The sequence below is a fragment of the Fundulus heteroclitus genome, chromosome 18 (assembly GCF_011125445.2).
Source record: "Fundulus heteroclitus isolate FHET01 chromosome 18, MU-UCD_Fhet_4.1, whole genome shotgun sequence".
NCBI classification, from domain to species: domain Eukaryota; kingdom Metazoa; phylum Chordata; class Actinopteri; order Cyprinodontiformes; family Fundulidae; genus Fundulus; species Fundulus heteroclitus.
The window spans coordinates 1,954,446-1,969,643 of NC_046378.1; the positions used below are offsets into that span (position 1 = coordinate 1,954,446).

The 15,198-nt window shown below is 42.3% G+C and overlaps 1 protein-coding gene across 3 annotated transcripts; it reads left to right on the forward strand.

The window, feature by feature from the left end:
- The first annotated feature begins 575 nt into the window (after positions 1 to 575).
- Positions 576 to 14,466, forward strand: LOC105917855 (porphobilinogen deaminase). Of its 3 annotated transcripts, none has more exons than XM_012852786.3 (14): positions 576 to 783; positions 2,713 to 2,766; positions 3,069 to 3,141; positions 5,243 to 5,292; positions 6,462 to 6,517; positions 7,235 to 7,312; positions 8,261 to 8,338; positions 8,425 to 8,500; positions 9,498 to 9,611; positions 9,701 to 9,739; positions 9,832 to 9,951; positions 10,035 to 10,088; positions 11,928 to 12,014; positions 12,100 to 14,466. In XM_012852786.3, the coding sequence occupies exons 1-14, from the start codon at positions 760 to 762 to the stop codon at positions 12,274 to 12,276; spliced, it is 1,080 nt and encodes a 359-aa protein (XP_012708240.2). In that variant the 5' UTR covers positions 576 to 759; the 3' UTR covers positions 12,277 to 14,466. The 3 variants fall into 3 exon arrangements, with proteins under 3 accessions (XP_012708240.2, XP_012708239.2, XP_012708238.2); XM_012852785.3 differs by lacking the exon at positions 576 to 783 and adding an exon at positions 2,372 to 2,588 and having other exon boundaries at positions 12,103 to 14,466; XM_012852784.3 differs by lacking the exon at positions 576 to 783 and adding an exon at positions 2,373 to 2,588.
- The last annotated feature ends 732 nt before the right edge of the window (positions 14,467 to 15,198 follow it).

Sequence of the window (15,198 nt, forward strand, 5' to 3'; positions counted from 1 at the left end):
GGTTAGATCACTGGTCAGTAAAGAATTTCCTTGCATTTAACCCGTGCCATAAAAACAAGCCTGCTTTTTGAGGTTCATTCATTGGAGATCCTGTGATTTTTTTTTTTCTATTTCTATTTCTTGACCTGTCTGTTGCATTATACTAGAGTAACAGAGGAAAACCCAGCCTGGTTTCCCTTCACTCTGTTCACTTGAAGGAGCAATAAGTAATAATGACACCTACCTAATGGTACAATTCAGTACAACAACCTGCCACTGACAATGTAATATGCCATTTCTAAACGGTTCTGTTGATAGTGTGAAACCCCACCGAATTTTTAACTTCCACAGCATGTATATGATGTGGTATTCTGTTTATTCCTGGCCTCTTCTCTTACTGGCTTCCATGTTTGCAGGATATGACTTAGACTTAGACTTAGACATCTTTATTTGTCAATTTGTATGTACAGAGTGCATACAGAACGAATTTTCGTTGCATACAGCTTGTAATTAAAAATTATATATATATACTTAGTCTCACGATACTCAATAAAAAAGCTTTCTGTCAGGATTCGTCTAGAGGGCGCTAGTTAGAAGGAGGAAATGACCTCTAGTTGGTGTGATGACGTCACCAGAACTCACGCTCATTCCCATAGGGAGCGGAAGGAGAGCCGAGCTCTGAGGATTTTCCAGGATTTAGTGTTTTTCTGATGTGCAGAGTGTTGCTCAAAGCAAGCTCCTGACTCCCGCAGCACCGACCGAGATAGACGGATCACCGACATGTCGGAGGAAGCGAGCTCGCAGGTAGGTTTTTATCTAATCACGGCCATGTCTGCCGTCATTCAGGGCGCTCAGATACATTTCCGCTTACGTCAGTCGTTTGTGGCGCCTTGATTGGCTCTTGGCTGTGTCTTGCTTGCAAAGGGTGTTTTGGATTGGTCAGAAAAACGGAGGGACACGCGGTAGCAAAGCTGAGCCAGGGAACAGGCTGTCACTTTTCATTTACACATCTACACATTTTAAAGTTTCACTGCTGGAGTGAAGATCAAACAGAACGCTCTCTGGGTTTAGGAGAACACATTTATTTAGCCAGATCACTGCCGTCCTGGACGGACCAGTCTAGGCTGTAGGTTTTATTAAGCGCTTTTTAATGAACGTGTTCCTGGTGTTAAATTTAGAACACATTTTCACAGATCGTAAACATGTTCGCTAAAGTAATCAGAAATATGGACAAGTTGCAGTCCCCCATGTTTTACGTTACGCAGCATACAATTGCATTGTTTTTTTTTTACTAAAGAAGTGGGTGTGAGTGTCCACTTAATCTGGGTTTTCTCTAAAACACAGGGGGTTAATGTTCTATATATAGGCCCAAATCTCAACATACACCCCCACTAATATGTGGTGATAATGCATCTCAATCACTTAGTGATATTTGACCCCTCTTTAACCCTTCATCTGGGGCTAAATTTGTCAAATTCATTTTGACTGGTCTGATTTCTTCATGCCCCTGGCTTTTAGGCATAGTTCACACTTTGAAGTATTTTCATGGGTGAGGTGTGTCAGAAAGCTTTTCCAGAAGCTTAAAGTTGGTTTGATTTCTCCATCGGTTTAATGTGAGATTTAGATTATTGTCCTGTTGTAAATCCCTCCCTGTGTTCTGGTTTATTAATAGAATCTTCTCAGAACTGAAAGATTTTCGCAAACGTTCCTTTTTAAAAACTTGCAGTTTTAGTACAAAGTTGGATCAGTAAAGGGTTCAGTTTGAATTCAGTGTTTGTGTTCGTTATAAAAAAAAATAGATCATTAAGCAACAGCGTATAACATGGTCAGGGTGGCACTTAAAATGTATAGAACATATTTTTTGATAATTATCAATCAATATGATTTCTATTTTATCAATAAATATTTTTTCCCTATAAGTCGTCTGTCCTATCCTAGAACATTTAACTGCATATATAGATATGACCCAGCGAGGAGGAGAGAAAATCCAGGATATATTTTAGATAAAATTTTCCTGGAAAACTTGGTGACTCGAATTTATTTGCAGTACTGGTGTTTGGTCATTTTGGCGTTTCCATAGAGGTTCTATGTGGGCCGCCTGCGTTTTAACTGAGTAATCAGAAACGTAAGATCATTATTCTGACTCTTAATTCATGTCACTGTGCTGTCACTAACCGATGATGGATGGATGGATGGCTGACGTCCATTCATGAAACAGTGTTACGGGACTCCCACATGTAGACCTCACTGGGACCACACCTTACACCCCCCCCCCCCCCCCCCCATGTCAGCTGCCCATCCCTGCCTTTTCTAACGGCTTCAGTAAACTGGCACTTATCTGTCAGCAGCAGAGATCTGCTGGACGTGTGTGTGTGTGTGTGTGTGTGTGGGGGGGGGGGGTGTCCTTTAGGGAAAGGCTGGTAGAAGGGGAGGATCAGTGAGTCAGATCACTGTTTCTGGAGAATCTATGACCTCAGGCAGCATAAAGCTTGTCACCAAAGACGCAGCAGGCAGCCTCAGACTCTCAGCCGACACAATAGGCGCCACAGTGCAGCAGCTCGCAGCGAAGAAACACAATGATGGAGGAAGGACCTTACAAGTACATCAGGGTGAGGGCCAGCGGAGCCCGGTGCGGCTCCACCGCGGTGGCTGACTGTGGGAGCGTGGTAACGTACAGGCGGAGATTCTTGGCTGACACGCTTTGTCTGAACTGCTTTCTTTCTGCCTTGTCAGGACGGGAGCGGCAAGGCCAGCCGGGTCATCAGGATCGGGACCCGCAAGAGCCAGGTACAGCCCCGCGGTTCTTCCTGCACCTCGGCCCACATTTCCCCCGCTGCCTTTGGGCTACATTTAGTCCTAAGATGGAGCGAGGCCCTGCAGAGGTCCAGGGTGTCCGTTAACTGCGGATTATCTGATAGCACCACGCGGCTCCAGATACAGCGGGGCAGGACGTCTGCAGCGGCGATAACACCGCGGCTTTGCCCTGACGAGGGATCCTCCTCCTGGCCGACCGTTGCTCATTTCATGATTTCTCGCTGTCTTGACTAATGAGGTATATGTCCGATCGTTTGATTTTTCTGCCGTTGCAGCTGGCTCGCATCCAGACAGACAGCGTGGCCGACAAGCTGAAGGAGCTCCACCCTGACGTCCACCTGGAGATAGGTGAGAGACGCAGGTTCTTCTGCCAGGAGATGAAACTAGGTAGTAGAATCTGGCCAGGTCTGAAGGCCGCCGCTGCCGCTGCACATGTAGCTATAGGCTGAAGATCCCCTCCACCCGTCACCGGGATGAAATGGAGAACAGGGTTTGGACTTTGAAAGGACTGTTTTCAGGAGGAAAAGTATTCTAGAACTTTATTGATTTAAAAAAAACTTATTCTACGCACCAGTATAAATTTACTGCAGCTTTTTCACCTAATCTGTACAGGGTGAAAATTATACATTCAGCTTCTTATATATGCTTACCCCTCCAGCTCTATGATTTAAAGCCATCATAGAGCTCTTGGTATAGTTCTGGCTCCACAGACCTGGCTTTCAACCACAGTCCATACCTGGTCCTAAGGGTTACATTCTGTGCATGTAAGGCTTGATGCAGTCCAAAAGCAGCGTTGCAGTGTGTTTGGGATCATTGTCCTGTCAGAGCACCGGGTTTCAACCTCTGATCTGTTGAGTTGAAGATGAAGCTGATGAAATTTGTTGGTAGTTTTGTTGCATTATTCCTCCCACTTTAGGCACTAGTAGAAATGGCCGCAGAGCAGACAGCACGATTCTGTCCTCACCGTGTTCGACAGTTGCTAGTGTTCTTGGGTGTGAAAGCGATTTCCCCCCCCCCCCCCCATCAAGCATAGATAATGTCATTGTGGCCAAAACAGCTCAATCTTTTAGTTTTCTCTCCAGACGGCCTTTCCACGCCGTCAGAGGCAGTTTTCAGACGAGCTTAAAGCTGCCAGTTCTGTTTCATCTGAGGACCCTGCTACACTGCAAAAAAAGAACTAAAAATAAGTAGAATTTTCTTGAAATGAATGTATTTGCCCTTGATTTGAGCAGGTAAATAAGATTATCTGCCAATGGAATGAGTATTTTTACCCCTAAAATAAGATAATTAGATATACACCACTTGTAATAAGATGACGGATATGAATTGTCCCTATTTTAAGTGCAAAAATCTTATTCCATTGGCAAATAATCTTATTTACCTGCTCAAATCAAGGGCAAATACATTCATTTCAAGAAAATTCTACTTATTTTTAGTTCTCTTTTTGCAGTGTACTAATATGTGGACTATGTTTTAAAGGCAGATTCAAATGAGGCTGCCAGAAGGAGGGCTCCAATGACCTGCCTGGACCTTGTGTCTGCTTTCTCTATAACCTGAATCCAAATGGCTGGGCGGGCTCCCCGTTGTTCTCAAAAACCTTTGCAACCTCTTGTTGAATAATCGGCTCATTCAGGAAAAAGAAGGCCAGAATGGATTTACCGTTGATGTGGATGTGATTCTGGCTGTGAGAGCGCTGAAAACACCTCCCTGTTTAAATTAGTTCTGTTGGACGTGCTCCACCTGTCCTCCTCCGCATGGCCGTCCCACCTGGGTCTTTGCTGTTGTGCCTCAGCGACCAGGTCATGCACAAGTGTTAGTAAGCTAGGATTTGTACGCGCGTGCAGGCAGGAACAACTCAAAGTCAGCTTGTCTTATCAGATCGGGGGGTGCTCAGCCGAGGGAGGGACCTAAACCTCGTCTCATTTATATTCTTCTTCTCTCAGAGGCTCTAAACTGTCCCGATTACACAAGCTAAGTGGCACATGAGTCACATACTGAAGTGTGGAACAATCATGATTGACGCCCCACTTCTTGAGAATTTCCTCCTTAAGAACTAGACTGTATTGCTTGTTCAGTAGAGGCCTTGAGCTAATCATAGAAGTTGCATCCTCAGCATCTCACTGACGGGCGATCACAAAGAAACGTTGCATAGTCCTCGTTCTTTAGCTGCATCTGCAGAAACGCAAAAGATCACGCTTTGATGGGAATAGAACAGTGTTATGGTCCAACAGAGAGCTTTTCAGTGAGCTTCATGTTAAAAGCCGCTGGCCTATTTATCCCTCGTTGACATAAAACGAACAGAACTACCTTCACGACCCTGGTTTCTGGAGCACAGAGCTTTGTGTGGTGATTGCAGATGTTGAGCTGTCCCCGTTTAGACTGCTGGACAACGTTTCCTCCCAGTTCTACTGACCCTGACCATCACTGATGAACATCTTCTGTCTTTCAGTTGCCATGTCGACAATGGGAGATGTAATCCTTGACAAAGCTTTATCAAAGGTAAGGTTTGTTTGTCTCATCCAAGACTAACTAACAAGCATCAGTACCATACACTGTTCTGGACAGCTGTTTTCAATTTAACCTCATATGTATAAAACTCACATATAACAGGTGTTACACAGTCATTATATACTACAGGGTTCCTCCACAGTTGAGAAAAGTTTTGAAAAGTTGTGAATTTGCAGGTCTGGATAAATAATACTGCTCAAGTTTCTCCCCGTGTCCTGATTCTGTTATCGAAAAGTACAAAAAAAATTATTTTCCTAAGAATACAGGGCTTCTTTTTTTCAAATTTTGTCTCTGAATTTCCACGTCTCACTTTGAGTTTCTGTCGATCTTATTGATCAGTTTGGTTTGACTGGACTCCTTGACGTCTAGATATTGTCATATTTTCCAAGATGAATAATTTTTTTTTTTTATTTTACGCTTTGGCATATCATCACTTCATAAAAAGTCACTGTGATGGATTTAACTGAAGGAAAAACTCAGAAAAAATAATAAAATGGGTTTTACAGGATTTTAACCTGTGTCCGGTTTAGGTCCCAAACGAAGCACTGAAGCTCCTGATGTTTGAACTTTTACAAACAGAAAAAGGCGACACAATAATTTGTATTTAGTGTAGGATAATTCAGTCCAGGTTTGACCAATTGAAGTGTTGATCAGCTTAAAGGAGATCTGATTTTTTTTTTGCCAATAAAATAAACAAATCCCCTCTACCACACTGCTGGACCAGAAGCCAACATTGTGTTGTTTCATGGTTTATGGTGTGTGCAGAAAGTGAAACCTAAGTAGGAAAAAACATATTCTAAAGATGCACCGATCTGAAAATTTGGGCCAATATTAATATCCAATACTAATATTGATGTTTTATGGCTATAACCAATATTAACTGATAAATATGCAATATGTTAAAAAAAATTACCACACTGCTTGTTTGTTTCAGTTAAACACCCCACAATCCTTTGCTGCATCACTGTCACATGGCCAAACTAATGTCAGATATACAATCCCCTTTTCCTGAAACACACACGCAGGTCTGATTTAGTGTTTTACTAGAAAGGAAATCCACAGCGTTCCCTCAGAGGCTGTTGTAGTGGACATGATGTGCGCTGGGCTGTATCTGAAGTTTACAGCGTGGAGCTAACAGAACCTCTGTGCTTTTCATTCAGATCGGTGAGAAGAGTTTGTTCACCAAAGAGTTGGAGAACGCCCTGGAGAGGAATGAGTAAGTGTGACACCGACGGCACACTCACGCAGATATTCAGTCAGGCTTCGGTTGCAAATAGAAATCCAGGCTTTTCGTCACAGGCTGATTACTTTCTTAGTGATTCATTCGTTGCATAACAGAAAAGCCTTAAAAAACGTCTTGCTGTCGGATACGCCTGTACGTCCGATTGTCTTGCAAAAGCGTTAACACCCTTTGACAATTTTTTTCACACGTTGGCATTTTACAACCACCACCTTCCATCTATTTCATTGGGACTTCATGTTAGGGACCACCACTAAGCTGGCGAGTGGAGGGGAAATGATACATGGTTATCAATTTCTTTTTTCCTGCAATTAAAATCTGTTAGGTTAGCGTTTGTATTCAGCACCCTTCATGCTGATGACCCTACAGTAAATCCAGAGCAACCAACAGCCCTAAGAAGTCACCTAATGGGCAAATATTCATCAGAGTCTGCAGCAGACCTGAGAATGGAGCAGAGGTTCACCTTCCACTCCAGTAAATGTGAAAAGTTGAATGGGTGTGAATACTTTTGCGAGCCACCGTGTGTGTGTGTGTGTGTGTGTGTGTAGCTGAAGTCATACAGAGGGAAGCCCTTTTAAAGCGCGGCCACCTCAGATGTAGCAGGTGGTTGTGGGCTGCAGCTGAATGAGCGCGTTCTACCATGAAACATGAACAGAGCCGCTCTAACAGATGTCCTTCCTGTGTGGCTGACAGGGTCGACCTGGTTGTTCACTCGCTCAAAGATCTTCCCACCAGCCTGCCTGCAGGATTCACCATCGGCGCCGTGTTGAAGTAAGTCCACAGTCTGCAGTCTTTGGAGACAAGGAAAATTTTGGCCATTTTGATCTGTTTTCAGCACATACTCTACCAGGGAAGGGACGGTGTGGGTGAATATCCAGGATTTATTCCCCTAGTGGATAAAATGCTCAGTCTGTGGAGAAGAATTGCTGACATACAGTCATAGTTAAAGGAAGTACACCCACACTATGAGCTTTTATCTACCAGAGTAGAAAGGGGATCCGTTCCTACCCATCTATATAAACGTACACGGTCACTGGACCGGCAGCTTAAGTTGTATTTTTTTAGCATCATTAGTCGTCCGTGCAAAGCTAAAGCAATCCAGAAGCAGATGTTTTATTGCATCTTCAATCGTTTTTAGGCTCTTTGGTTGTGGATTTGGTGCAGAGCAGAAGATCCTGGTTCTGTTTGGGTCAACCTCCTGCTGTTGGTCTCAGCTTTGGTTCTATAGCAGCGTCTGGCACAGAGGAGTTTGTCTTTGCTTGTTGGCCACCTCGGTGCCTCGGTCCTGTTGCTGCATACAAGCCCTCATTTGGTTCTGACTGGCCTGTTATAAATGTTACCATGCTCACTAAAAGCTATATAATTTGTGATCGTTTTCTTTTTTTCTTTTTACAATTTCTTTGAGCATTGCACCGTTTGAGCCGGTGTTTTTTATTTTATTTAGCTGGCAAAGAAAAAGGAACAAAGAGGCGCTGATGTACAACAACTTGGCTACATTAAAACAGGTTGTTTTGAATTGTACAAAAAAAAGCAACGCTTTAAAAGTCCAGGCGATTCCGCTTTAGTCCACAGACTTCAGCGTTTCTTCCAGGCAGGAGCAGAGCTGAGGGGATGAAGGGGCGGGGCAGTTTGGGTTCACCTCTAGTCCATTATTAGTAGGTCCAGTCCTACTGCGGCTGGCGGTCCAGCAGCACGTACTACTCCTGTTCTCTGTTTCAGGAGGGAGAACCCCCATGATGCCGTGGTGCTCCATCCGAACAATGCGGGGAAAACTCTGGACACTCTGCCAGAGAAAAGGTAGGGCTCCGTTAGGAAGCTTGTTGTGTTTATATATGCTTAAATGAACAGATTGGATTTCATGGGGTGTATCTGTGTGTCTGCAGTGTGATTGGCACGAGTTCATTACGGCGCGCTGCCCAGCTGAAGAAGAGGTTTCCCCACCTGGAGTTCAAAGATATCGTATCCTTTGGGACAGTTTCTCTATTTCATCCTGAACCTGTTGGGCTTCGTCACCATACGCAGAGTCCAATTAAAGAGGCAGAAGAATGGTCTGTTTAGAAAATAAAACCACAGGGGAACTTCCAGCAGTTGATGGATATATTAAGTGTGTTGCCAAGGTATTTATTTGCCTTGAACCTTTTCACATTCTGTCACCTGACGGCCTCAATTGTTAGTGTTTTTTATTGGAATTCATGTCGTAGGCCAAGACAAAGTATGTGTAAAATGGGCGGAAACAGAGTCGTGCTGGTAATTCTTCTTACAAATAAAGACCTGAACAGTGTTGCATGTAGCTCAGAGGTGGGGAATCCGGCCTCAGGAAAGTAAAAATCCTGCTTGGGTTTCCTTCGTCCTGTTCACTTCACCAGGTGATTTTGGTCCCTGTTGGAAATAATTTATTTTTTACTTTCTGAATCTAAATTCCTCACCTCTGATGCAGTTGGATCCAGCCTTCTTGGATTAGTACTTAGAAACACCACCTCTCACCAACAAATAAAGACTAAAGATTTCGCCCATTCTTCTTTTCAAAATAGCTCAACCTAAGTCAGATAAGACGTGAACATCAACGTCTTGCCATAGATTCACAATTGTTTTTAGGTCTGGACTTTGACTAGGTCATTGAAACACATGGATATACTCTGATCTTAATCAAAGTATAATCATGTGTAGGTTTAGGGTGATTTTTTTTTTTTCTGCTGGAACCTGAAGCACCACTCCAGACTCAAGTCCAGCATTGCCCTGTATTTGGCTCTATACCTCTTTCATCTACCTTTGACCAGATACAGATACTCAACGGGCCTTTCTCTACTTCACAATTATGCACTGATTTGTCCGCCTATCACCTTAAATACATTGCACTGAAGTCTCTTGCGTTAGTATGAAAAAGTTAAAGGAATGTGAATTATTGTGTAGTTGTGCAGTTGTTGCTATGGGAGCTTTTCTTAACTGCAGTCTATAGCGCGGGAACCTGAACACGCGTCTGAAAAAGCTGGATGAGAAGGATGACTTTGCTGCCATCATCCTGGCTGCTGCCGGCCTTAAAAGGATGGGCTGGGAGAACCGGATCAGCCTGGTACTCCTCCTCGTGATGTCACATCCTCTCTCAGATGTTTCTCTTTGGTTTTCATCTAACAACCTCTGTGATTGTTTCTCTACTGCCAGATCCTGGAGCCTGAAGACTGCATGTACGCTGTTGGCCAGGTAGAGGAAGAAACCATGTCCAGTTTGTGGTTTAGAAAAGGTAATTGTGTGCATGTTCCTGTAATAATCATCATCTGTGCATTTGTCTTCAGGGAGCTTTGGCAGTGGAGGTCCGGGCCAGAGACACAGATATCCTGGAGATGGTGTCTGTCCTCCATGACCCTGACACCGTGCTGCGCTGCATCGCTGAGAGAGCCTTCCTCAAAGAACTGGTACACCAAAAACTCTCCTTATTTACATTTCCTACTGCTCAAATCCAGGAGTGGAGTTTATTCAGCATAACTTTTGTTTGTAGGAGGGCGGCTGTAGTGTTCCTGTGGCTGTGCATACCAAGGTGAAGGACTCACAGGTAGGAATGCTGGCGAGAGGAGGACTTTACTCTGCTGTTTACCTCCTGCTGCTTTGACTGTAAAAAGTACGGCTCCTGTGCATGCACCCGGTCTGCTGGCAGGGGTTAGACGTGCGTTCAGTTACACAGGGCACTGTTCAATTCATCTGTCGTCAATAACTAATCATCTAGTCCGCTGGCTCTACTCTTCTTTCAGATTTTAAAAGTCTCAAATTCCTCATACAGTGAAGATAAGGTTGTCGCAGTTTTATAGTTTTACCAGATTCTAATACCACAGCCACATTTTGTTTTGCCTTCAGAAGTAGATTCTGAACTCGGGTTGCTGTGAAAAAGTGGAGACTAAAACTCTGCATCGGCGTTACCAGCCGGACAGATTTATCAACAAGTTTAGCTGCTTTTTTTTTTTTTGGTCAGCAGCAATTTAAAAAAGCCAAGTTTGTTTCTCTACAGATTCATTTCACAACACAGAGTAACAATTACTGCTAGCGGCATTAATCCCCATGATGCACTTTTGAACCTGAGCTAAATTCTAGTTAAATACTTTGATGTAGTAGAAGCAGTGATAACGTAGCAGTACGATGGCTATAGGCTATATATCACTGTTGCATTTGCAAAAACAAAGTACTTCTATTCACAAGGAGATTGGTGAACAACTTTTCATTATGGCATGAGTGAGTGATAACTGTGGCAGAACACCTGCGCTCCTATACTCCAACAGAACCAGCTTGGTGTCAGACAAAAGTGTTTAATTTTAGGCTGGTGTCTGTAAAATATGTCCCCTGAAATAGCATGATGCTAACAGACTTGACTAGCTGCAGCTAACTGTCTGAGATTGGCTAATACTAGCTAACTGCATACAGTTAGCTTGTATTTGCTGCACTTGTTGAGTATGTCTGAATTTCTTGAAACCTATCTTAAATCTAAGGTCAGGAAGCTAATGCAGACAAGCTACTATGAATTAGAAGTAAATCCCCTCTTCTATCAAAAACAATAATTATTGCACTAATTAGCTACACACGCTAATGTCATGTCATGCTAACAACTGACGCTTTTTTGTTGTTCTGCTGTTTGGTACTGCATAGGGCAATGGATAGACTGTCCTATAAATGTACAAATTCCTTTTACAGACTAAAACATAAAATGCTATATAAATAACATCAATAAGGAAACTGAATATTTATAAAGGGCTGTTTGATCAAGGTTTTAATGGGTAAAGTGTTTTCAATTGTTTCAGCCTAAATAGAAATAATTTGACCTTTTTAAATGTTTATGTATCCCAATTTTGTAATATTTCCTATTGATTCAATAACATTTTAAAGTACCTTTACTTAATTGGCTTCATATATTAAAAAATGTTGCATGTGTATTTTCTTCACATGCAAATGAAATGTCCGAATACGAAACAATTAAAGGTGAAATTCAACATTACAATTCATTGTTTTGTAATAAGCACATCAGATCGTGATGTACTCTGTTCCTAAAGTTCCTAAAGAGGTCAGCTCATATACTAAATCCCTAATTGATAAGATCATTGGTTTAAGTAGAACTTTTGCGAATAAGGAACAAGGACTTCCCTCTGATTGGGTGATGCTTGATTGGATGATGCTACATTCAAAACAACCTTTAAAACATGGGACAAACCCGGCACTGTATTGATTTTAAGAAGTACTTCATATTCCAGTCAAATATAAGGGGGTGAGGCAAACCTACCTCATCCTGTTTAACACATATTTATGCCTCAGTTTGACAAATGTTTTCAAAATAGTCCTAAATATCAGGAAAAAACTGGATCCACATTCATCATTAACCCTCCAATTATAAATCTGGCTTGTTTTTCAGCTCTATCTGACCGGTGCTGTGTACAGTCTAGACGGCTCAGAGAGTCTTAAAGAAACCATGGAGACCAGCATCGCTCCTGGTGACAAGGTGAGCGTGAAGATGTGGTGGCCACGGCTCATCTTTGCAGCTCTGAATTCTCCGGTTTGAACTTTTTGCTAATGTCTATGTGCAGCAGAGCCTGGAGAATGTGGACGAGCGGGCCCAGAGAGTGGGAGTCACGGCAATCAAGCTCCCTGCGAATTCTCTGGACGCGGCTGAGCGGCTGGGCGTCGACCTAGCCAAATTACTGCTGAGCAAAGGAGCCAAGGAGATCCTGACGGTGGCACGGCAGCTCAACGACGCCAGATAATGCCAACTCCCCCCAACCGAAGGGGCTATGTGTGTTCAGTCTGTCATAACCTTGTTTCAAGTATAAACTCAACCTCTCCTATGTGAGGTCGGTGTTTTTAATCGCATCGTGTAAGGACATCCAACACTACTTGAACCAAAGTTGTGCTCAGAGCATCAGTTTGTCAGGAGTCCCTTCTGTTTGTGGGTCATACTTTGGGTGCTAGCCTGAGTTACCTCATGGAACCATCTCCTTAACACACACACATCAGCCCACTGGGATTATCAGAAAGAAACAAGCTCTAGCCTTCTGACATAGTCAACACAGACAGTACCATTTACATGTTTAACTTTATATCTGTGCTAACACAGAGAGGCCAGTGGGTCCAGGATGTTTCAATTCCATCCATGTGTTGGATGGTAGTGAAACATAGCTGCATCATCATTAAAAGAACAAATGTGCCCTTTGAATAACTTCACTATGCATGTTCTGAATACAGCCTTCCAACACGTATTTTTATTTTTTATTTTTACAATATGCATACTACCTCTTTAAGAGATCAAATATATTTATGACAGTAAGCTGAAAGGGATTTTAACCGATCCTACATGTACCAGAACTGGTGAGTGAGGCTAAGATCTGCACAGCTTTGCACTGAACCAGACTTTTATTGCTTGACGGCAATTTAAAACCTGAAGCTGTAATTTCAATCCAGTCTCTTCGGCAGAGTTCAGTTTCCTCTTCTGATTGTACAGACAGAATTGGATTGTTTTAGGTTTTATTAATGATGTGCAAAATGTTCACACATGAATACCACTGTGAAATCTTTCTGATTTAATCTCAAGCAGCGTATTTCAGCAACGCTGCAGTTACTCTAGCGGAATCGCAGCGACGTTATTTTCACATAAATTTAAGAGTATAATTTGTACCTGATCTAACAGCTTTAACAGAAACTTTTAAAAAGTAGCTATTATTCCTTCGGTTGCTGAAAGTTAAGTTAATGTTATAGCATTTATTTATTCTTATTTTGATAGATGTGTTACTGTGCAGAAAATGTTTTTGTGTTTTTCCTAGAGCACCCCTGTTAAATTATCTGTTCCCTGCTGTTTTCACGTTGCAGTTATTAAGACAGACATGTTGAGATATGTTTGTAGATTATGACTTCCCGTGCGTTTCTTCCCCAAAAATATTTCCAAACAATTGATTTTGTATTGTAAGCAAGGGAAGAGTGTTACAAGCCTTCCTTCAGTCAGCTGACCGGCAGCGAGCAGCAGCAAGGGGGTGACCCACTGGTTTGGGTGTACTTCCAGACCAGGAACCGGTCCATGTCCACTAATGCATCACTCAGATTATATGTACCCTCCAAATGATCCAAAATCATAAGTGACTGATAGAAATTAAAAGTGTATATTCTATTCTAATGGTTTTAAATGATTATCCCTTTGTCAATCTTTAAATGTGGTCTAAAAATATGTGTATGCTGTTAGAAGGGACAGGGTGCTTGTTCTCTCTCTATTTAATCTTTATCCATAAATGTGGGTCTCTGCACCAGAAACACTTGTGTGTTAGCTCCTGAGCGTTCACATCGTTTCTGCATCTGGATCCAGACAACACCGACATGCAGGAGGAGTCTGAGACAGTAAAATGTTAAAAGTGTAATTTTGTGGAAGCACGTTGCACTAAATAAAACCAGATCATGTAAATGAAACGGATTGACTTGATCCTAATAGTCTTCTGGAAGCTGTAAACGCTGCCTTAATGATGTCCTCCTACATGCTACGCTCTATGTTACTCCATCTTGTTGAATCGTCTAACAGTGCAAACCTGTTTTTCCTGAATGTCACTGCTTCTCTGACCCAGGTGCCATCTGTCTACACTGTATGATTTATGCCCAAGTGAACTGCATATCTGCCTCCTAAACAGTATTCTCTGTTCTCTTGCATTGATACTTCCCAGTCAGGCTAAATGTTTCACCAACACAGTTAGTTTCATACTATATTGTTCATTTTACTTTATAGACTTGTATAGGTTTTCATAATTTAAGCCTCTTGTTTTGAAAAAAGGAGGTAATGCTGGCTATAAATCTGTTTCTTCAGCTTTAATTTGTATTTTAATCAACAAGCTGTTTTCTAGAAAAACAGCTCTATGTCAAAAACGTATATTGCTAACAGAGAAACATTTGTCAATAAAGATAATGTGTGTTGAACATTTCTTAGTTTGATTACGATTGTTTTTTTAATTCATAAATCACCAGCAACAACAGCAGTGCGACTGCCTGAGCACCACGAGTTTGCATTAAACCAGTCACTCCCTGGCAAATCTAGTTAAGTTACCAGATGCCACAGAAATGGAAAACTTTGGACTGACTTGACTTTTTTATATATATATATATATATATATATATATATATATATTGTGAATGAGAATGTTATAGAAAACCCTGACTCTGCTGCTGTCAGTACCAGAACGCTGTTAAAGAGGCAAAAATAACTTATTAGGAAAATATTTCACGTCATCCATCAGACATAACCCTTGTGTAGCCATTGCCTCTGTTCTTAGCCCTCCTCAGGACCCTTGTTTTGAAGCATTGTCTGAAACGTGTAATCATTTCTTCTTGGCTTTTATTGAAAATGTTCCCCCCACAAGGGCTCCTACCTTCTGATGCTGACACTTCCAAGAGATACTCTCTTTCCTAGAGGATGTGGTGAGACATCTGAAGCCATCAAGCACCTCACACGATTCTGTCCCTTGACAATTTCTTCAAAGAGGTCTTTGCCAGTATTGCACAATGTGTCCTTGCCATTGTAAATGGCAGTCTGTGTTGTGGCGTGGTCCCTGTAATGGTGCGTTCACACCAAATCTGGGCGACAAGCCAGAAATTCAGCAGTACAATGGCGTTATCTAGTGATGCTTTCACTGCCACTCCAGTCTCCTCACTTTTCT

Coding starts and splice junctions, on each gene's coding strand:
- LOC105917855 (XM_012852784.3), top strand. CDS start 2,556: ATGATGGAGGAAGGACCTTACAAGTACATCAGG. Junction 5,293..6,461: donor TTGACAAAGCTTTATCAAAG/GTAAGGTTTGTT, acceptor CTTTTCATTCAG/ATCGGTGAGAAGAGTTTGTT. Junction 10,089..11,927: donor CCAAGGTGAAGGACTCACAG/GTAGGAATGCTG, acceptor CTTGTTTTTCAG/CTCTATCTGACCGGTGCTGT.